The 22,014-nt window shown below is 40.3% G+C and overlaps 2 protein-coding genes across 2 annotated transcripts in view; one reads left to right on the top strand and one right to left on the bottom strand.

The window, feature by feature from the left end:
* prickle1b (prickle homolog 1b) overlaps positions 1-6,394 on the top strand; it is a 29,434-nt gene extending 23,040 nt beyond the window's left edge. The window contains exons 4-8 of the mRNA XM_062443779.1: positions 169-306; positions 2,570-2,773; positions 2,890-3,076; positions 3,450-4,448; positions 4,548-6,394. Of these exons, the coding sequence (XP_062299763.1) occupies positions 169-306; positions 2,570-2,773; positions 2,890-3,076; positions 3,450-4,448; positions 4,548-5,497 (2,478 nt within the window). The 3' untranslated portion in view covers positions 5,498-6,394. The remainder of the gene's footprint in view (positions 1-168; positions 307-2,569; positions 2,774-2,889; positions 3,077-3,449; positions 4,449-4,547) is intronic.
* Positions 6,395-6,573: 179 nt separating this feature from the next.
* pphln1 (periphilin 1) lies at positions 6,574-21,383 on the bottom strand. The gene is made up of 4 exons (XM_062443729.1): positions 20,536-21,383; positions 17,032-17,087; positions 12,581-12,718; positions 6,574-7,785 (listed from the first exon to the last, which is right to left on the bottom strand). Exons 1-4 carry the CDS (start codon positions 20,618-20,620, stop codon positions 7,513-7,515), a joined length of 552 nt encoding a protein of 183 aa, XP_062299713.1. The 5' UTR covers positions 20,621-21,383; the 3' UTR covers positions 6,574-7,512.
* Between the last annotated feature and the right edge of the window lie 631 nt (positions 21,384-22,014).

Here is a 22,014-nt window from a genome sequence, read left to right as displayed (position 1 = left end):
GAATTAGCTTTAATTCAACCATTTTCCAGCCATATATGGACTGCGTTTGATACACTTCCCCAAAAGTTGCATGCAAAGATGAAAGGCAAACCATTATCGGTAATGGGTGGATGTTTCTCTCTCTGTTCTTTTCTTTTCTCAAATCATCTTTTCATCTTTCTCCACCAGGTGCGCTACTGCCACTCTCTGACTGAGGAGGAAAAGAGGGAACTGCACATGTTCAGTGCCCAGAGGAAGAGGGAGGCACTGGGGAGAGGAACACCCAAGATCCTGCCCCGAGCTCTGCAACACACACGTTGTGAAAATGTAGGTGCCACACATGGATACCCATGAGCACACACAGACACACATGCACATGCACTCATAAGAGCGATTGCGTCATTTAGTTCTCATATAGCTATAAGGTAAGCTAGCAGTTACAGGGAAACCAACTGGTGGGTCTTAAGTTATTTATATCGTGAGCAGCTAACACCCATTCTCCTATCCCAGCTCGTGGCAGCCCCAGGCACAAATCTGATTGGCTAATGCAATGGTTTTAATCATGGACATAAACTTCCTCATTAGGGCGAGGGAGGAAGCGGGGAAATTGGGAGGCTCATGCTCAAGCCGAGCAGAGAAGTCAGTTCCTCACAAGGAATTCAGCCAATTTCCTGCCACCCATCTATATCTCAGCATGACACACTGCAACAAAACATGTACAGGTTAATAAGTAATTCTTGCGTGGAGTCTTAAAATCTTACTTTTTCCAGGTCACAGTATGTGGCAGATAATTCCACATAATTGCATGCAGCACAGCACATTCAGCTTGTTTTAAGACCTTTTTCGGAAACAAGTTGTATTATAGAATAAGGTAAGATTCTTCATCTGGCTCTGAACATTCTTGCACTAAGTGGGTTTACTCAAGTTGCAGATGTACCCATTGGGAAAACAGACCAACAGTGTAATGTTAATATGTGCCCTCAAAGGAAAGTATCCTACATGGTAAATTTTTTCGAGATGAAGGATATTTTTCTGACATCTAGCCTCCATTTCAAGGTCTTGGGTAAAGCCATTGTGAGCTTCGAACAAACACAACATTGGAAACTATCCTGAAACCTGTCCTCTGGTGACGGTGCTATAAACATAACCTCCATTGGCATTCAAGCTGTCCTCAATCATATTGCTGAAAAACTTCCTTTCGATACAATAAACATAAATATTAGTGTTATGTGGCTTTTGGCAAATTCAGCCCTGACCAGTGAGTTAACCACATCCTCTGCCAGGCATGCAGGAAGAACAGGCCAGTTATGTTAATTCCTCTGGACAGGCAGATGTAACCTATCACCACTCAAACACAGACGGCAACAAAAGGATGCAAGGTCATAGTGGAACACCAACAGGAGCACACACACGTACTTAGACGTGCCCTGCAAATACATAGTTACTCCAGAGAAGCAACCTCTACACACATTTTGTACATGCTCATGTATTTAAAAAGATACATCATCCATCCACAAATGTACACACATTCTCACACAGTTTGTCAGGCTCCAATTTCCTGTTGCCATATCTCCCCTTGACACACAACACCCCTGTATCCAAGGACCCTGTCTATCCACCCCAGTAATAATGGTAAATAGCCGGGCATTCTATCCCATAGCTGCCAGTGGGTGCCTCATAGCTCAGCTGGGTTATATAAAGACCTGTGATTGCACGTTCAGACATGCTTTGACAATCTCTGTGGAGTCATACGATCTTTCGACTCAAGACCAAGGCCGATGTCTTCTTTTTAGGTTTACAAGACAAAAATTTTGTCCAGTTCTTCAGAGACACCCAATGAATAATACATTCATTTTATACCAAAGCTGAACAAATACAAACTGAAATGCAAACACATACTTGTACATCAATTATGTTTTAAACTTAAATTGACATTTTTTCTGTAACTTTTGTTGGTACAGCAGCCGTGCTCTGTTTTTTTTTTTTTTTTTTTTAACTTACTTGCTTCCAAATGAGCCTTTAATAGACGGTATTTAAATAAAATGATTTAGATCTACCCTTTTATTAAAACAAAGACTGCTTCTTAAATAAATACATTTGGAAAAATAGTGATTGAAGTTTAGGGGTGGGGGTTGTTGCCTTGAAAAGATAACATTGCATTGTGACCTTGTTATCAACTGCTCCTGTATTTCTGCTATGACTATAATCCCTGTAGAATTTACGGATGTATTTTGATTGGATCATATTCCTTTGGCACTTACAGTATGATCACCTGTTGTTTAGCCTTTGTTTTAGAATCCAGGAGATACATGATATATTTTGAATTGTTATCTCCATAAGCTCTCTTTTATTTGTGTTGCATTCTTCATGTGTCACATGTATCAACTGTATCCCATATCTATTTTAAAATCTCATTCCCTTAAGTGTTTGTCTCCACACAGTTTAGTTTCATTCTTAAGGTAGCATACCATCAGATTAATTAATAATCACATAAGCAAGGTTAAAGGTTCTTCATTGTAAACCGCTGCATCAACAAGATGCCCAAAATATAAATCTCATGGATCATCTGTTGTTTTTGTTTTATTGTCAGTGTGGTGGAGGGATCAATGGAGGGGAGATGGCAATTTTTGCCTCCAGAGCAGGGCCGAGCCCCTGCTGGCACCCAGCATGCTTTGTATGTGCCACATGTCAAGAACTGCTGGTGGATCTGATCTATTTCTACCAAAACGGCAAGATCATCTGTGGGAGACATCATGCTGAGCTTCTCAAACCACGATGCACCTCTTGTGACGAGGTAAGTAGCAGTAGCATTCGTAGTCAGTACCAACTATGGCTAATGTGCTTATTAACTTCCCAACTCAAAGTGCTAATGTTGTCGTAGTCAACTCGAATGTGTGAATTTCTCCTCAGATCATCTTTGCGGATGAGTGCACTGAAGCAGAGGGTTGTCACTGGCACATGAAGCACTTTGCCTGTTTCGAATGTGAGACATTGCTTGGGGGGCAACGCTACATCATGAAAGATGGCCGACCCTACTGCTGTGGCTGCTTTGAGTCACTGTATGCTGAGTACTGTGAGGCCTGTGGTGAAAATATTGGTGAGTAAATGTCTTCTATTGTGTTGTAAGATAACCCACTGTTTCAAAATGACTACCTCGGTTAGTTGAGAGGTGCATGAGGTCTTGAATTCTTGTGTGATCTTGTGAATCCAGCTAACTTGCAAAGTAAAACAGTGATAGTGATACACAGATGGTTTATCCAATCACCTGCCAAGTATTTTTTTTTAAAGTGCCTGCCTTTTTCTAAATAATTTCCTAGGATGACTTCTGAGATGGTTTTGTGTAACAAACCATCTGGTGTGTTAGGTTATCATGTTCCAGCTTTGAATTGATTTTTTGATTGTCTTTTTTTGTTGTAAAAATACTATTCTTAATGCTATGTTCCTTTTTCCTTTATCCCACCATCCTTTAGGTGTTGACCATGCCCAGATGACCTACGAAGGAGTACACTGGCATGCTACAGACCAGTGCTTCTGTTGTGCCCAGTGTAAGACATCTTTGCTGGGTTGCCCCTTCCTGCCGAAGCAAGGCCGCATCTATTGCTCCAAGGCTTGCAGCCAAGGGGAGGATATTCATGCTTCTGACTCGTCCGATTCTGCCTTCCAGTCTGCCCGCTCACGTGAATCACGGCGCAGCGTCCGCATGGGGAAGAGCAGCAGGCCTGCAGAACAGTGGAGACAGTCACAGCTGTTTAACCCCCCTGCTACTGTCCCCTCATTTGAGTACAAGTTTGGGGACGGCGAGGGTGATGGCGATGCTGATGGCGACATTGATATTGTAGGGCGGAAACTGGCCCGTCTAGGCCTGGAGGAGGAAAGGTTCTGGAGGGAACGAGAGGAGCAGGATGTTGGGGGAGAGGAGGATCCAGAGGAGTGGGCACAGCATGAGGACTATATGACTCAGCTCCTGCTTAAGTTTGGTGACCGTGGGATGTTGCACCAACTTCAGCAGCCAGCCCTAAAATCTCCCAGCCCTAGCAGTGACAGAAACAGGCTAATAAGTGTCTCTGACCCCTGGCTAAAGCCTGACTCTACATCCATGGGGGTTACCCCCTCCTCACCAACCCCTGCCAGTCCTACCCAGAGCCAGACTTCCAATCAATCCCGAGCCAACAGCCTTAGCCCTGGACTGATGAGCAAGAAGCACCTGCCTGAAATGTACTGGGCTCAGTCCCAGGATGGGTTGGGAGATTCAGCCTATGGGAGTCATCCAGGTCCTGCAAGTGCCAGAAAAATCCAAGAGCTGGAGTTGGACCAAGATCAGGAGCAGTCTGGCACAGGAAGACAGGGCCTATGGCCAGACACCAGGCAGTGGTACCAAGACTCACTCGAGTGTATTGCTGATGAGCTTAGGAAGGCAGAACAGGGTGTTCGAGACTCCATGGACTCCCTGGCACTCTCAAACATCACTGGTAAGAAGAATATTGGTTACATGAATTTAATGGAAAATGTGCTTTCTTTTTTATAGCCAACGTCTGTTTAAATGTGCCTTTTCTGCTCACTCTCCTTAGGTGCATCAGTGGATGGAGATGACAGGGACAGATCTATAGTCTACTCCCTTCATGCCATGCAGGATCCGTTGGTGGCAGAAGACTGTGAGAAGATGAGCAACATGGGGACCTTTAATTCATCCCATATTCACCACAGTAACAACTCCCTCAACCTTAACACGGAGAAGGGAGAAGAGGAGGCAGCATTGGCAATGAGAGGAGGCACAGCTGGAGGACTTCTCTCATTATCCCCACATTCAGATGGCCTCCCTCCCTCTTTTGTCCATGCCCCAGCTCTGAGGAGGAGTAAGTCACAGTCAAGGCCTCCTCAGATGGTCAAGTTCTCAGAAGACACGGTGGACAATGGATATAATGATGCATTTGAGGTGAATAGTAGAAAGCATCCCATGAGTGAGAAGCCACAGCGGAGGGCGTACTGTGCAGAGGAAATGGGCAAAGAAAGAAGCCGCCCAGTGAGCCACCATGGCCGCCACAGACAGCACAGGCAAGGCAAGCACCACAGGAGTCGCAAAACCCGCTCGGACAATGCCCTTCACATGGTGCCTTTGGAGAAGGCACAGAGGCCATATGAGCCCCAGCAGCAGGGTCTGGTAAACCCTCCTTGTGGTGCCCTGCTCCTACAGCATCCCCCACACAGGCTGCCTCTGGCCTACTCGCAAACCCGATCAGACTATATGCTCCAGGGCTCAACTCAAGGAGATCCACGAGTTGACAATTTCATGGGTCTCTACAGAGATGATGATGACTGGTGCTCTACTTGCTCTTCATCATCATCAGACTCTGAGGAGGAAGGTTATTTCCTGGGCCAGCCAATCCCCCAGCCTCGACCTGCAGGGCGCTACTATGCTGAAGACTTCCCAACTCGGGTCACAGCCCTTTCACCCCACAGTCATGGCTCACAGACTGGTCGCCGAAAGAGCCACCGTTCCAAAAACTGTATCATCTCTTGAAACCTCAGACTATATTTACATTATAACCCACAACACATTAAGCAATAAAGGCAGATTCTTTGATCATATGATAGCCAACACGGATCAAATCTAGGTTTTGAAAGGCAGTTCAAGATAACTCGTGGGCAAATATGTCCAGATTCATATCGTATTTTAGACGTAGATGTATGGAAAGAAGAATTCTTTGATTTTAACTGAAGAAAAAAAAGAAAAAGGAAACTGGATCTGTGCTTATATTACATTTTTGTACAAATTTGGCCTAGATACTGGGACTTGTTGAATTTTAGCATTAATATGATGCATGGACTGGGGAATTTGGAGGCCTTCCTTTGGACAGTGTGGACTGAAATTGTGCACAGTTTGTCAGAGTGAAGACATTTAACTTTTTCGTTTCAGCATTTGCCTTTAAGTTGTTCTTTTTTTTTAATGTTTCAAGATCAGTTAAAAGTTTTGCAGCAATACCCTTGTGTACAGTAAAAATGGCAATACTATTACACAGAGGTTGATAATTATGGTAGAAAATAGAAACTAACCAAATAATTATTTAAAGCATATTGACATTGTATATACTAAGTTAAGATTTTAATACTGGTATTTTTATATCTGTGGTTTAAAAAAAACGTTTTTGAAGTATGTGATAGGAGAAAATAGCAGTTGTAAACAAACAGACCTCGTTAATATTTCATGAGAAACAACAAAGAAGGTGCCACTTCATAAACTGTGTACTTCACAGTAAAGTGCCATGTAACAATGTCTATTATAACCTATATTCCACAATGCTCACTATTGGTGTAGAAAACATAAAATGAATAGCAGTAACACCCGCATTGTCCATATTCAGCCCAACTATTCACTACCCTTGCTCTGTCATAACTAGTTAATTGCTTTGTGATGTAAAGACGCTTGTAATAAATATTTTTCTCCAAAGCTTCAGGAATCGTTGTTCTGTTTCTCAGTTTTGACATATTCATTTTTAAATGAGATATTTATAACCCTCAGATGTTAGTGGTGTTGTACAAAACAGCAAGAGACATCAAAAACGTTTGTGGTACTGCGTTCTTTTAAAACCTGGAAACTGTCAAAATCTCTTCATATATCTTGATCTGTAACATGTTCATTTGGAGTATTCATTTGTTTCTTTACAAACCTGATAAGAAGTTGGAACTTATTTAACTCATGTTTATGAGGATCTGATACCATACTAAAAAACAACCATGTTTCATGGAGACACATCTTAGATAAAATCATTGTTTTTTTACCTCATATTTCTATAATGCCTTATATTATATTTTCATTTAACTTGTGTTAATAGATGACAATAAAACCAACAACAAAGTTAACAGAAATTGTTTTACTACAACCTTCAAACACATTTTGTGCAAAACCTTGTGTCAATGTCATCAAAATAACCAAGGCTTGGGTTTTTGTGGGGTAGTGGGGAGGTCAAAATATAAAGTTTGAAAAGCAAAACAAAACAACACAATAAAAAAGGAACCGAACTGGCACTTTGAGACAGTACAAAATGTATACAAGAACTTAAGAACTGTTGGGAATTTAGCAGCACCAAGTCATATGTCTGACTGAATCAAACTGAAATAGCCTACAGAAATTATTGTCTTATCTGGCTTTTCTTATTGAAAAAAATGATCATGCTGGAGCACTTTCAAGTCTTTTGTCTCAACTGAGGGATAGTTAGAGAATTAAACCCATGTTGACCATTTCCATGGTGATGAAAGACTGGTAGCTCATTCTTTGTTGAACATTTTTTAAATATTTAACAATCAACAGCTTTCAACAGAAAACATGAACGTAGAAATGATCTATTAAAACTAACACTGTTTATCCCCACATAGAGTGCACGACTGCATCCTTTATCCATGTAGAGTTGTTCTTTACGTGGATGTGCTGCAGAGTAGCTTCCAGCAATCCAAAATGTATCCAAAGTATCCATTATGTTCAGCAGTCAATCCTACCGTGATCAGTCTCACACAAACAGAGCAGATCAGGCCAATGTGTCAGTAACTTGTGTTGTGATTGACCCCCGTCTTTGAAAGTTTATGACTGCTAAGGGATGCAGAGGGGGTGGTCGAATCACAGACGGAGGGTTCTGGTTGCCGCACAACTTCATCGAGCTCGCTGATGAAGTGTTTGAGGTCCTCTAGGCAACGTTCACGGATCTCTCCGAGGTTCTCCCTGAGGGGAACCTGCAGCTGCTTCTCCAGGTTGGGATCTTTAGCCACTAGCATCTTCACCACCATGCCGAATGTCTCGCAGTCTTGACGGTACACCTGGGAGTGGACGAGTAAAAAGCACAGAGGCTTACACGCTTAAATGAAAAATGCAGAAAAAGACAAACAAGGTAAAAAGTATTTTGCTAGCACCAATTTTTGACAAGGTCATGAGCCTTAAGAGAAAATGTCTTCAGCTTGAGATGAAAAGTTATTTCCTTCCTGCTTTACCTGTCACCTAGGTGTGAATACTCAAGTGTCAATGTGCCAGAGTTGATCACTCTGGTGTTAACACACATCATGTAGTGTGAAAAGATAAACACATCTTCTCTTGAGTTTAATAAGGGCCCTTTATATAGGACAGGGTAGCACAAGAGGCAATAAAACTCCACTTTAGTGGTGGCTCAGAGGCTTATAACAGGTGTTAGAGGGACATTTAGGAAGAGGTGCTGCAGTCTTGTTTGGGAGCTGCTATTTCACACCAAGCCTCAAATGCCTCATAAAACAATGGAGAGAGTCTTGTTTCCACACAAAGCGGTTCGATTTAACAGTTTGCAAAATACCAAAAGCGAACTTGTGATCCTTAACGTTGATATTTTACCCCTCTGAGATTTCATTGTTGGTCAGTGAGTTCAACTGATGGTAATATTTTTGGGTCATTTTATATCTTGTAAAAGCTCCAGACATGCAGTGGATATATTCTCACAAGAAATTGAGATAATCCTGTACCTCAATCCTTGTTCTCTGGAATACTTTTTTCCCACTTCGTGGCTTCAAACTCTCAGGGTGCATGAGTGTCTAAGTCATGCTGCAACATTTTGATGCCTATACATTTTGTGAGTTCAAGTGCAGGGATTTGAGGGTCACTATCAGGAATAAAAGCAACCCTTTGGCAATGAAAAAAAAAAAAATGTAGGGAAATCGTTTGACCTAAAAAATTCTCGAGACTTAGAAACGCACGTCATCACACATAAGGACCTTTTCCAAATGAACAGTGTGATGTCCCATTTTTCTGCAAATTAAGTCCTTATGACACAAAGACCTCTGGGACACTCGTACCTCAGTTTCACTCTGGGGCGCTGCTCTTTCTGCTCATCCATTTTTCTCCATCTGTCCCTTCCACTATTTCATAACCTTTCATTCTCTTGTCAGACTGTCTATACCGTGCTCTGTCCTAACTCCGTTGTGTGCAGGCCGGATGTGTATACATGTGCATTTGTGTCTATGTGCGTGTGTGTGTGTGTATGTAAAATTAGGACAGGAAAGGTTGAGTTTCAGTCATTCACCGGATACCAACCGTGGCTTCTGTGCTTCAGGGCATTCTAAATCATTGGCTTATTTATAGCTTTTCACAATGCTACTAGAGCCGAAAGCATGGTTGGTGTAGGGGAGAGACGACAAATAAAGATCTGCTACTGTTGAACGGAGTTAATGTGCTTTGCAACAGCAGGCAATGTTCCAAAAACTGCATTAACCAAAATTATTTCCACTGTTGAACAGAAGCTACATATTTATATTGGCAAATAGTGAGTTCATCAAAAATGAAGGATGGCTCTTACGGACAAAGAGAACTGTAATTTTCTCCTGATATTACCAATTGAGACTTCACTGTAGATTCCTAGTGAATGTCAGCGTTTCTGTCTTAACAATGATGAGGGTCTTTTTAATTGCAGACACCATCAGCACTATGTGAGCAGTGACTTTTATTTATTTATTTTTTTAGTTCTTCCTTGGTTGACCTCAATCTAACAATAGAATAAATCAATTTATAGGACAATTTGTGGTGAACATGAGGACACAAACAGTTTCAGGAAACTGTGCTAATGTAAAACAAACATGCCATCTCCTCTGGGTGTTCCTGTAGCACATATACTGTACATTCCTCATGAACAATAAACGATCAAGTGGAAGATGTTACACAACAGTCACGGGTTTACGTGTTGTACAGATTTGTTAGTCTGATAACCACTCTCTGCACTGGTCTGAATTTAGAAACAACACATTGTCTTTCTAATCTTTACCTGATGGTGGCCTAGTTGTAACAGCTGATGACAGTGAATTTATTTATCAGAGGAAGTATCCAATCTGCTGACAGAAACTTCTATGAATACAGGGAAAGTTGTTCCTAAATCATGTGCTGAAAACATACTTCCTGTATTTGAACGCACTTCCTGAGAGCCCTACCCTATAATCCAATCAGGAAGGAAAGGACCAGTTCTTGACTGGGTGGGAACGGTCTAGAATAAATGCTACTATCTATGGGTTTTTCGGCATTTACGATTTCAAAATTATTCCTTTTTTAGACTTTTAATCCTTTTTAGCTTGTTTGAAAAAACTGATAGTGGCTGGGCTATAAACCATTACCTTAAGGCAGGGAAAGAGACAGAATAAGAATAACAGGGCGGGGGTCATATTTCTATTTAAACAAACAAACAAACAATGTCGACACAGCTGGAACTGTCTGGATTTTTGTCTTGTAGCCAAATATATTTAGATTCCTTAACAAATGAAATTAAACTCCCTTTGTATCGCAGCCTGCACTGTGAGGAGTAAAACACAATACCCTTTTATTGGCTCTCATGCCTTGTCACTCACTATAACCAGTTAGTTTGTACTGTAGCCAAAGTCAACTTTGACAATGAGAATGGGTTCAGGTTGAATTTCAGCAGACCAATTTCACTTAGCTACACAAACACACGCTGAGGAACCTGGTATAACGCAGCCCAGCACGATGTCATGCCGATGATGGAAAGCTCAGCTTGTGATCTATATGAGAAGCATAGAGGCAGCCAGTGCGCTTTATAGGAGCTACTGGACTCTGTGTGTTTGTGTGTATTGTCCGTGTGTATAGAAGAGATGGCTAGACCAGATTGGGTGCAGAAAGCCAAACATCTGGTCCACACTTGTCAAGCGGTTAAACACGAGTGCCTACTGCAACAGAAACACTGCTGCGACTTCTCAGAACACATGTGAAACTGACTTTGTTGTTTCAGATTGAAAAAGAAAGGTTAACCTAAGAGTTTGGCTATGCATTCTGGGCACGATGGGAAATAAATGCAAGCCAATTTCTTATATATATTTTCCAGCGTCTGGTTGGTTTGTCTACTTTGTGGGCCACTTTGGCAAAAAACCAACTGTCATGCGAAAGCAATTCTCTCAGGTTTTGATTAGTGTCTAACAGGTTAAGATGTTTAATAAAGAAATAAAGTTTATGGAACTGCGACTATTTAAATCCATCTCTTTTTAGATGTGTATAGCGAATAGATTTGATTAGTGTTTTTCTGACCCGCTTGTGTGTGATAGAGAAAAGGCTGACTTCACTTCACAATGCTATGTGGTGACTCAACAATCCAGCCTTTCATGAAAGACAGTGTGAGGACTGCCAAGTTGCAAATAAAATTCATACAGTGCATGTGATCTGGATATCACAAAAGCCACAGAAAGAAATTAGATAAACATTCACTTCTACTGACAATTGCAGTCCTGTAGAAAACCTGAAACTCATATCCCTGTGAACATGGCACAAACATTCTCTCATTTTTCATTTTCTATTATTATACTTTTTCCAGACATTATTTCATGACTACATTTGAAGATTATAGCAGGAGAGCATGAGCCATACTGACAATGGTTAGACAACATTATTGATAAGTCCATATTAAAATACCATAAGAGTACTCTTCATGATGCATATCTGCAGCCAAAAATAATGTATTTTCCAGATGTATCTGACATTTTCTAAAAATATGTACACAATGAAAGCTTTACTTAATACCTGAGTAAACAAAATAAAGCTTACACAACAAAGTTCAAATGCTGTATGGTTTATCTTATGAAATGAGAGGAGACACATATAGGGTAGAAAGAGAAGCTATAAACCACGCCAGAAGCTGCAGTGTCAGCAACATTATTATAACAGCCTATAGGATCTGTGGGGCAGCTCAATGCGAGAGCTCAGAGTGTGTGCTCCAGGGTAGAGCTGGCTCAGGTTTAATGGTCCCAGTAAAGCAGCGGTAGCACTCACTGGTGCAGGCATGGCTCTCATTAGATAACTGCGGAGCTGGAGTCTCGAGCCTGGGGTGGTTTTAGCTCTGTCAACCTCCCAATTTATTGTACGCACAAACCTATGTCCTGTCTATGTTGTGCTTGTGTTTCTGTTTTTGTTTATATGTTCCTGCTCCATGTACATTAGAAAAGTGTTTCCAAAACCCTGCATGCTCGCCTGTTATATGAGTGTGCATTTGTTTAGATTAGTCACACTAGGGGAGAGCTGTGATGTTTGAGCCATGTGGGATATTAAGCTGGTGTGAGGCAAAATGTGCAGTTGAATTTATGCCAGTCAGGGAGTCAGGATGGGAGATTTACAAGAGCCTACAGGAAAATGCTGGTAAATCTGGCAAACAGCTACTTTGGCAGATAATTAAGCAACATTTAAATACTGTGCTAAAACTGATATCTGGCTGGCAGCAGTGAGAGTGGCTGGTGTGTTTTTAGGATGTACCTACCACTGTGACTGGTGGACAGAAAAGTTAATTTCCTGTCTTGTTAGTAACATAATAGGTGGTTGTTCCAGTAATGCCAAACCCGTAAAATGATCCATGTGTGAGTCAGAGAACCCAAGGCCACCATATGTATGGAAACGTATGCCAAGGGTATAGTGCAGGGTACATGCACCAAACTGACATTTATAGAAAAGTCTTACAAATTACCAACTTGTAAAGAAAGGACTGTAAATGTAAAAGTTTCCCAAAAACAGACAACTGAGTGTCACTGACATTAATTCATTAATTTTTGCTTGACAAATGCTACATGAATACCAGTCAAGAATCCCAGATATTTTATCCAGTAAATGTACCTTTTCTATCTCCTGGGCTTTAGTTGCTATGGCCATGGCTCGTCGCTCTAGAAAGTTGTCTGTAGACTTTTGACTGTCGTCCATGACAGGAGCCACCAACAGTTCCTCCTTTTCTCCTTCCGGAGGATGGTTCTCCTCCTAAAAAAGGTAGATGAAAAGAAAAGATGAATGGTAGTTTTTTTTTTGTTTTTTTTTTTGGAGCCAAGTAAATTGGGTACAATGAGGGCATGCCAACATACACATGTACCAGATTTCAACATTTATACTTAAGACCACGACTGTCAGGCTCATTGTGAGGCTAGAGGATAAGTAAGAGCCTGACCAGGGTCATTGGGTATCATCCTCTGGGAACAAAGAATGTGTACACAATTTCATGGCAATCCGCCCTGCAGTTGAGATATTTCAATCTAGAGCGGCAATGATTTGTTGCTAAGAAAATTACATTAACCAGCAAATATTTTGATTATGGATTTATCATTTTGAGTCATTTATTAAGACAAATCCAGAGTCCACAAGTCCAAATTCTGTTCTCTTCACTCATCTATCATAGTAATGTGAATATCTTTGGGTTGACTGTTGGTCAGGAAACAGCGATCGCCACTAGCTAGCATAACAGATATGCCACAATTGCTACTACTTCAAGGAAACATACTGCCACTACCACTACAACTGCTATACAAAAATCTAAAATATAGAAAACTCTGTTTTCATGACAAAGTTAAAAACTTGCTTTCAATGAACACATCAATACAATCATACACAAAAATCTGACTCCATTAGAGCCTATTGCTGATTAAATCTAATTCAGAACCTTTGACTGAACAAAATCAACACACCATGATGAAAAATGAAGTGACACTGTGTATTCAACATGATGTAGAGAAGGAGAAATGTGAGAGGACATGAGTCAGCATCACAGATAGTCAGCACAATGCTGTGAACTGACCTACTGACTGTTTTAACTTAAAAAAAAAAAAGAAATGGTTGATGAGGCGTATCAAAGCATGAAGATAAGTTTTACTGAAGTAGCGGCTAAAGCTACAAAGCCTGCACATAACGAGTGGAATCTGTGTGCTGTAGACTTGTAGTTAGATTAGCAATTTAGTCAAGGAATTGGGAATTCAAAATCTCAAAAATAGCAGATATCGGAACCTGTGTATGGATGTAATTTATCAGTCAAATGCAAAATTGAAGAAATAAACATTTCAGCTGTTTTATAGCTTACAGAGAATAGGAAATATAGCCATGATGAGCTATCTAATGGGTAGACTGGAAACTCTGGTACCCATAAGCATTACTATGAAAGCCAAAAGAAAAAGCAAAAGGGGAAAAATGAGGCCAACTTGGATCACTGCTCAATTTCTTTTGCTCATTTCCTGATACTATTAGAGTTTGAAGGCCAGGGAGCAGAATTGGCCAGCCATGACTAAAGTCCACTCATACATTAAGTCACATTAAATCTCTAGACGACTGAGGAAAGAAATTACAGGAGATGGTACATCACAAAGCCGAGTGTGGTCTAAAATAAAAGCACAACTCATAGGGCATCATCCAATTATGCCTCCTTCCATTTCTCTCCCTGAAGCTATACTTGGGAGAAGTCCAGTGTGTGCGCTTTGTGCATGTATGAAAGATCTCGTTTGTCAGTCTTCAGCCTCCTTGGCCTCAGCAAAAAAATATCCCTGTCTGAGTCTTTCACTTCAACTTACTGGGCACAATCCAACCTGGAAGGGATGCCAGACTCTCAATAAAGACTGGCGGATATAATTAATAAATACCGGACTACTATTAAATTATTTGAATCTAGTATGGATATTTTTTGTAAAATAACTTTACTAGCCCTGCAGTACTTACTCCCACCATTTTTGATCTGCTGGACCATAAACTGACAGTTAAATTTATGAGTTCTTTTTAAAAGTTCTCTCAAAAAATGTGTTACATGTTATAAGGAAACCCACTGTACAACCAATATTTTTTTTAATCATTTGGTGGTGTTCCTTTTTACTGTCTGCCTGTGGTAACCAACCAAACAACAGGAATCTGGATAAAAATGAGAACTTTTAGGCTCATTGTCTTGCACCGACGGTCAAGAAAGAAATCCACAGTACAGTAGAAAAGGCACCAATCTGTCCAGTGACAATCACAATCACTAAAAAAATGTTTATGAGTTAGTTGGCCACATGCCTATGTATTTATTAATTCAAGTAAGCTTGTAAGACAGAAATCAATACACCAAAAGAGTGAAAATAATTCCTACAAACACACTGAATATCACAAATCAAGGATATCCAACTAGGACGGGACAATATGGGAACAAATGTCACAACAGGTTTTCAGCTTGTGTGATCGTCTGACCCTGACCTTGTTGTAACAGTGCCCCCACATCACCAGATTGCAGTGATAATCTTGGATGGTAAAATGTTACCATAACTGACAGGAATTTGTTGCCTTGTGCAGACAAGAAACCTTTTGGTGACCTTTTCGGCTACAAGACATGCTCTCCACCCTGTAGGCCACCCTGGCTCGCAGCCAGAGCCAGAGCTGCTCTTTAGGCCACCTCTTTGGTCTCCTCTGTCTGGGATGGCTCCAGAAAGCCTGCGTGTATGTTTGTTGAATCCCCACAGCAGGCAGCGGCCGGGGCCATTAGTGCAAGCTTTACTGGGGGCAACAGCACAGGCCTTTCATCTTGGCCAAGGTTATGGGTTTGCGCCCTCAGAACAGAGAGAAACAATGCACCACGGGCTAGATCAAACACTGCAAGCAAAAGCAGCAGTGATGTCTGCGTGTGTGTAAGGGTGGGGCGCTTAGAACAACTTTCATCACAGCGGTTGATTGGGTGGTTCTTACAGAGATGCACATTAAAAGGGAAGGAAAGGACTATGTTTCTTCTTGTAATTTGTGATGTATAACCATGTTCAAAGACATCCAAGTGCCCACTACGCCACTCCTCAAGGATCTGCTAATGAGCTATGCAGTAAGCCTGCTTTATTGGACATTAAAAGCAAAGTATACAATTTTAAAGGTTTCACTGACACTCCATTTAATTTTTGGCAAATCTAAAGAGAATCCTTTAAAGAGAATGCAGTAGCTAAAGGAGCAGTTATGTTGAGAAAAACAAAAGAAAAAGGGGGGGGGGGGGGGGGGGGGGTGAATGATCTAACAGCCTAATGAGGTATTACAACCTTTCTTCAACCTTCTACACTAGCTACCTTTAACAGGAGTTTAGCTGGGTTTTTATTCTTCCTCATGACTGGATTTAAATGCTGCCTCATTAAGTTATATGAAATAATAAACTGAACTACCAAGATGGTAGTTAAACTGATACTCAATTACAGATAACAGCTTTGGGAAAAATAAAAAGTAAATGTAGTTTTAGCTTTCGCCAGGGCTAGCCGTGGCTCTCTCTCCAACTAGCATTCACTTGATGTACACCTTAGCCCCCTTTATCAGCTTTAGCTGATAAATGGCTGTATTAACCTTCTTTACCAACCGAGATTGTAGTTACCAGCACCATAGAAACACCAAGAAGTCAGTTTCTTGTCTTAACAAATTGACCAAATATGCAGTTTAGAATGAGCTGATGTGTTTATTTGGGGCTGGAGTAACTGTAACAGTAACAGTAACTGATCGGGAAGGGATTTGCTGAAGGACATTTTCTAGTTTGTTACTTGGACATAACATGCTAGCTGTTGTTACGTATGTAAAGACCTTTCCCATGACCCGTATGTTACACATCAATTTCTCAAAAGCACAAGACCTGCTACCAAACAGTCATTTGTACCCTTCAACGGAGAAAGGAAACGATTGTTCATTGTAAATGGTCTAAACACATCCCAATGAGTTCCATAGGGACTACTTTTAGCTTTGTGGCTAAGATCTTGTGATAAAGTTATGACCCGGGCTACTGAGTTAGCCCTGTTCACTTCTGGGTGGCCCTACTCTGATTCAGTTTGTCTAATCACATCTGATTCTATTTACACTTCTTTGCATGGATGAAGATGGATGATATCAGCAAAATGTGCTATTATTTCAAAGCAGACAGGAGATATCTACATTCAGTATGTACTAAAAGACAGTAAAAAAAGTATTTTTTTCAATTAAAACAAGAGCACTCAAGGTACTTTTGGTGACACTTGAGCCCTTTTCCCTCCATCATTACAAGTTCTTGTGATTGAAGTTTGCTTATACCACAGGTAAACAAAGCATAGGCCTGATGGCTTTTATGCTCTGCGTGAGGGCCACTTTAAAACCCATTAACATACTTCAATGGGACTAAACACTTATTAGAAGGATGGAATTTAAGAAGTTCCAGATGCATTTTGCTGTACAGTGACAGGGCGGAGTCCATGGTATACAATAAATGGTATGTTTGAGACTCTTGCATTTTGTCGGGTAAACTGAATACAATTTCAGCAAAAACTAACACACTCTTTTCATCCAAGTGAGCTCACCTTGTTTGAGGTTGCACTGTGTGGAGAGCCCTCTCTTGACAGGCCAGGAATTTTGTCTGGAGAGATTAAAAAGAGACAATGTTTGACACAGTGAGATTTGTTTAAAAAGGGGAAAAATTAAGGTGTGAAAAAAGGAAATAATAATCCAGAAAGAGGAACATATTCGATAGGAAAAAATATCAATTAGTACATCTGGAAAGTAAGTGAGCATGGACTGTATGTGCTTTAGGAAAGGTGTTTGCTTCCAGGATCCAGACAGGTACCTAAGCTAGAACATCTGGAACAAACAGATGCTTCACTATCGTGCTCCATAGTCCAGTGGGTGGATTGTAATGTACACTTAATCCTATGGGTGTGACGAGACGAGACCACGAGACCATCTTGTGCCACGAGATCTCGTGGAACCACAGCGTGGCGATATTTCTCGTCGAAGTGAATGTTGTCTCGCAAAGCTACAATTAAGGGGCGCACCAAAAAAAGAAAAGACGATCGGTTTTCTATCGCTCATTTGCACGTCATGTCTTCTTTTTATAATGTCACGTGTGGATCATTAACCTTTTTGCAGCTTCTACCTGCTGAGAAGATCTCAGTCAGAACTATGCGAGGAGAGGAGCAGGTTAACCTCAGGTCTCTACACTGAGAGCCTGAGGTAGGAGGAGCAGGGAATCTAGCGCAGCTATGGAAGCCTAATGATGCAAAAAGTAAAATGAGTCACACTACCAAATTATAACACAATTTATATGTTGTTCTACTTGTGTATTTATGTGATAAAGGATTTGTGCAATTTACTTTTATTTCTGTGTTTTTTTATTAGCAATATGTTATAATTGGATTCTTTATATATTAGAATTTTTTCTACTCTTTATAATTTACTTTTTGGTATTTGTGATTGTATCTAACTTTTGTATTTATGATTGTTATTTCCATTAATACCAAAATTCTCCATCTATAAAATATGATGGGCCCTATGTGCATATGGTAATTATATATTTAGAAAGTAGAACAGAAGTGATTCATTACAAGATTATTAGTTAAAACATTTCAAAATGCATCGGCATTATTTCCATTTTGTGAATTTCAAATAAAAGTCATATTTCCTCATTGAAGTTTTCTTAAAAATATTATTAAAATTTCATTTCGTCTCGATCTCGTGAACCCAATATCGTGTCTCGTCTCGTGAGCTTAGCGTATTGTCACACCCCTTCTTAATCCTTTTGCAGATTTCCACCTAACAATCACGACACCATCTCCTCTCTAAATCACTCACTTGTCAATGGTGAAGATAAGATGAAATATGTGCCAACAGAAGCAAAAAATGTGAAAAATTCCAAAATGGCCGAAGAATTTTATAAGCGCAAATGGACGTTGCTGATATCAGTCAAATTGGCTTCATCAAACTAACACACTGTGCAAATACTGTTTTGCTATGTCTCACGATTCATGACTTATCAGCCAAAACTGACCACATGGTGGCGCTACAGGTATCATGTTTGAATGGATTTTCACATGGGGCTGCTGTGCATGATGTGTGAATTCTTTAGCACTTGCTGTTCCTCCCATAAACTTCTTTTGTAAATCTTAATTAAAAAAAAAAGATAAAATTATTGAAACATGTTAGAATAACAAAAAATAATGTATGACATATTTTCTGAATACCGAAATTAAGTTTCCGTGACAATAAGGTGCAGAAATCGAACAACAGTGAAATAAAAGTAATAAAGATCAATGATAGCATCACACTAACTAACGCAGTCTTCTAACAAATGATGAACTCTAAAACCCAGCCATGAAACAAAAACACCCTGATGATGTGGAGGGTTTCCCCTTCAGGAATATCCATCAGACATCCAATATCCTTTCCCTCTTCTTCCACACACGACCTGTGGCATCTTTATGAGGCCTGACAAAGTGGCAGACAGAGCTGGGAGGAAGACTGGCTGCTGGACACATTAGAAACGCTCTCAGTCTCTCTCCAGTTACACAGACTGGGAATAGGTTAAGTTTAACGATTGTAACCTTTGTATATTTCTGAAACAATTTCTCTGCATGTCATCTCATCTCGCTTTCCTTCATTTATACTGAAAATTAGAAGAATGAAGACAATACCGTGTACAATACGATGCGAGCGTAGTGCTGTAATTGTTCGTTTCTCCAGCTAAGAAATCCACTTCCATATGATGGCTGTTTACGAGCCAAAGTGACTAGTATAAGTCCCGATCTTCTGGACTGCAGCTAACTTTTCTAACCTGTTGACAAACAACTATGCTGAACAGTACTTACCAGAAATCTTGCTCTGAGAATAAGTCTCTTCATACCCTGTAGGAAAACCAAACCGTAAGGTCACTGGCTGTGTACATCACAATAACTAGACCTTTCTCATCTTACAGCAGCCTAGCAAGCAAACTCACTGCCCTGTTACTTCACTAAAATATGACTGACATTATGCTCTGTTTTTAAAGTTACAATCATGCAACAGTGCATGTCATTTTGCAACATTAGCATGATGACATTCCGAGGTCCAATGGGCTCACTTCATGAGCAAAAAAGCCCCACTCAAATGGAGTTTTTAAAAAAGGAAAAAAACAGCACTGAACATGGCAACATACTTAAATTAAATTGCGATGCTAGTGAGAAAATTGTTAGTTTGGGAAGTTAGGATCTATAAAGTATACGAACAACATGCGGTAAAAACAAGGAGATACTTCAGCACTTACATATTTTACAGTCCAGTTCATCTATGATTAATTTGTGGTATGCTGGGAAATCAGTTGTGAAAACTTGACATACAGTACATATCCAGTATCAGACTGTAGACTATCAGAAAAGACATAACATATAAATCTGAAATAGAGATGTTCTTCTTAGTTAGAAATTTAGCTGCACTGTATGTCCTAATACCTGCATGCAAGTACAATGTTGTACAATGTTGACCTGGACTGTAAAATCCATTGTTCCTACACATCATCATACAACTAGATCACAGATCTATAATTGCACCAGTGGAACTAACAAAATGTTTTATGTTGTGTAGTGTAGGAACATTTGAGAGTGCTTATGTATCTCCTAATCAAGTAGTTGAAATGTCATAGGAAACCCATCACAGCACAGTCACCTCTAGGTGGTAATTAAGAAACAAACTTCATGATGGAACCTCATTCAGACCTGGGTGACACAATATCAATGTCAAAAAGGACATTTGAGTTAATTGTGATTGGAAATGTTATAGCCTTTTTTTGGTTTTAAAATGACTTATTAAGAAAAGTATGTTTCTTACTTCTTTCTTTCTAATTTCAACTTTAAAATGTCCACATATTTGTATTTATCTCTTCATCTATCCTTGTATCCTTCTCAAGACTCCTCTGTGGAGACATCTTTGGAGTGCAGGGAAGCAACGTTACCTTTCAACATTTTTCTGATTTGACAAGGATTCAAGGAGATGTGCGAGTAACAGATCAGCTATTGTCACCGAGGTCCAGGCTTATTCACATGGCTTAAAGTACAGACCCAAAGTGTCATGTCCACTCTGTTGAGGAAAGAGCGCCCCCCAATGGTGCTCAGAAACACCCGCGTGTCCCTCTGAACCGTCCATACCTGAAAAGCCGGTCAGCCAAATTATAAATCATAGATAGGCAGGGGAAAAAAAACAATTAGAGGATGAAAAATTGAGAGACCTGGTACTAAACAGTGGATGTACAGTTAGCGGGGGAGGGGTGTACTCAACAGATCACACATGAAACAAGCACATTAAGTGATCTTTTTTTTAAAAATTGTTATTTAATCTTTATTTATTTTGTTCTGTTTATCATGTAAATGAGGTGCTGCTTTTAAAATTACTTATGTTTCACTCAGTGACTGAATATCCTCCTCTAATCAATATTTTGATAACATCTGATAACAGACGGACAAGAACCAATTATTTTCTTCTGTTTTATGTTACCGAGTTAGCAGATGTCAAAAAAATCTTTAAAATGTCTATTACAATTTCCCACAAAGGCTTCAAATGTTGACCTCTTTTTATCAGAGAAGAGCCAAAACACAAAAATATTCGTTATTTTGCTGGTTCCTAATCCTCAAATGTGACAATTTGTAAATTACATAATGTTTGAGATTTTTGTCAGCCATTTTAGATATATGACATTTTAGATAGGTAATCATTTTTTGTCACCTATTTGTTGTGTGTTAGGTTTTGTGGAAAAACTATACTTTTCTCATACAATTTAGGATGTGTCGGCTACACCTGCAAATCTTAACCAATTATCAGGCTAATTATAGTTTTGGATTTCCTCTTGTGCCAGGGTGGGCACAAGGTGGTTTTTAAAAAGAGCTCCACACTGCATCAGGGGAGGGTAAGCTGTAAGAATTCTACATACTCTTGCCTTGTGAGGGAAATGGAAGGCCTTTGGCTCTGTCTGGTGAGTAGCCTCTGCTGCTGACACTGGAACCGGAGCGACTGTGGGGGGAGCGGGCCATCTCACGGCGGACAGGAGAGCGCTCTCTGGGAGGAGGGAATGGCGCTGCCTTTCTCCTGTAATGGTCTCTGTCCTCCCTGAAAGAGCAGAGGGAATGTGTGAGGCATCATGAAGTTATGGTGGTGTATGAATGATTAGCTTCTCTTCCTCATCTTTCACAGCCACGACTGGTACTGTGCCGTTTCAGAGAATGTAAACACAAGCACATCAAAGATTTCTATGTCTGTGCTACCAAAGCACAATACTGCCATCTAGCATTTTAAACATCACTGTGCAGAAACAACAACACATGTCATTCCTTGTATTGCTGTAGTATCCTTCAGTATATCTAAGCTTTGTTGATGAGTAAGCTGCATACATTTGGGCAATTAATGCTTTGATAATGATGCTTTAAGCAATGATACAAGTATGTTTTCATCTGTACCCTCTGTCCAGGTTAAGGATGGCTTGTACTAGTGTGTCTTCTCCGCTCTCTGGGAGTGATCTGGGTGCTGGGTAGATGCCCTGGTTTCGC

This window comes from Scomber scombrus, chromosome 22 (assembly GCF_963691925.1).
Source record: "Scomber scombrus chromosome 22, fScoSco1.1, whole genome shotgun sequence".
Lineage (NCBI taxonomy): Eukaryota > Metazoa > Chordata > Actinopteri > Scombriformes > Scombridae > Scomber > Scomber scombrus.
This window is presented reverse-complemented; position numbering and strand designations above follow the sequence as displayed.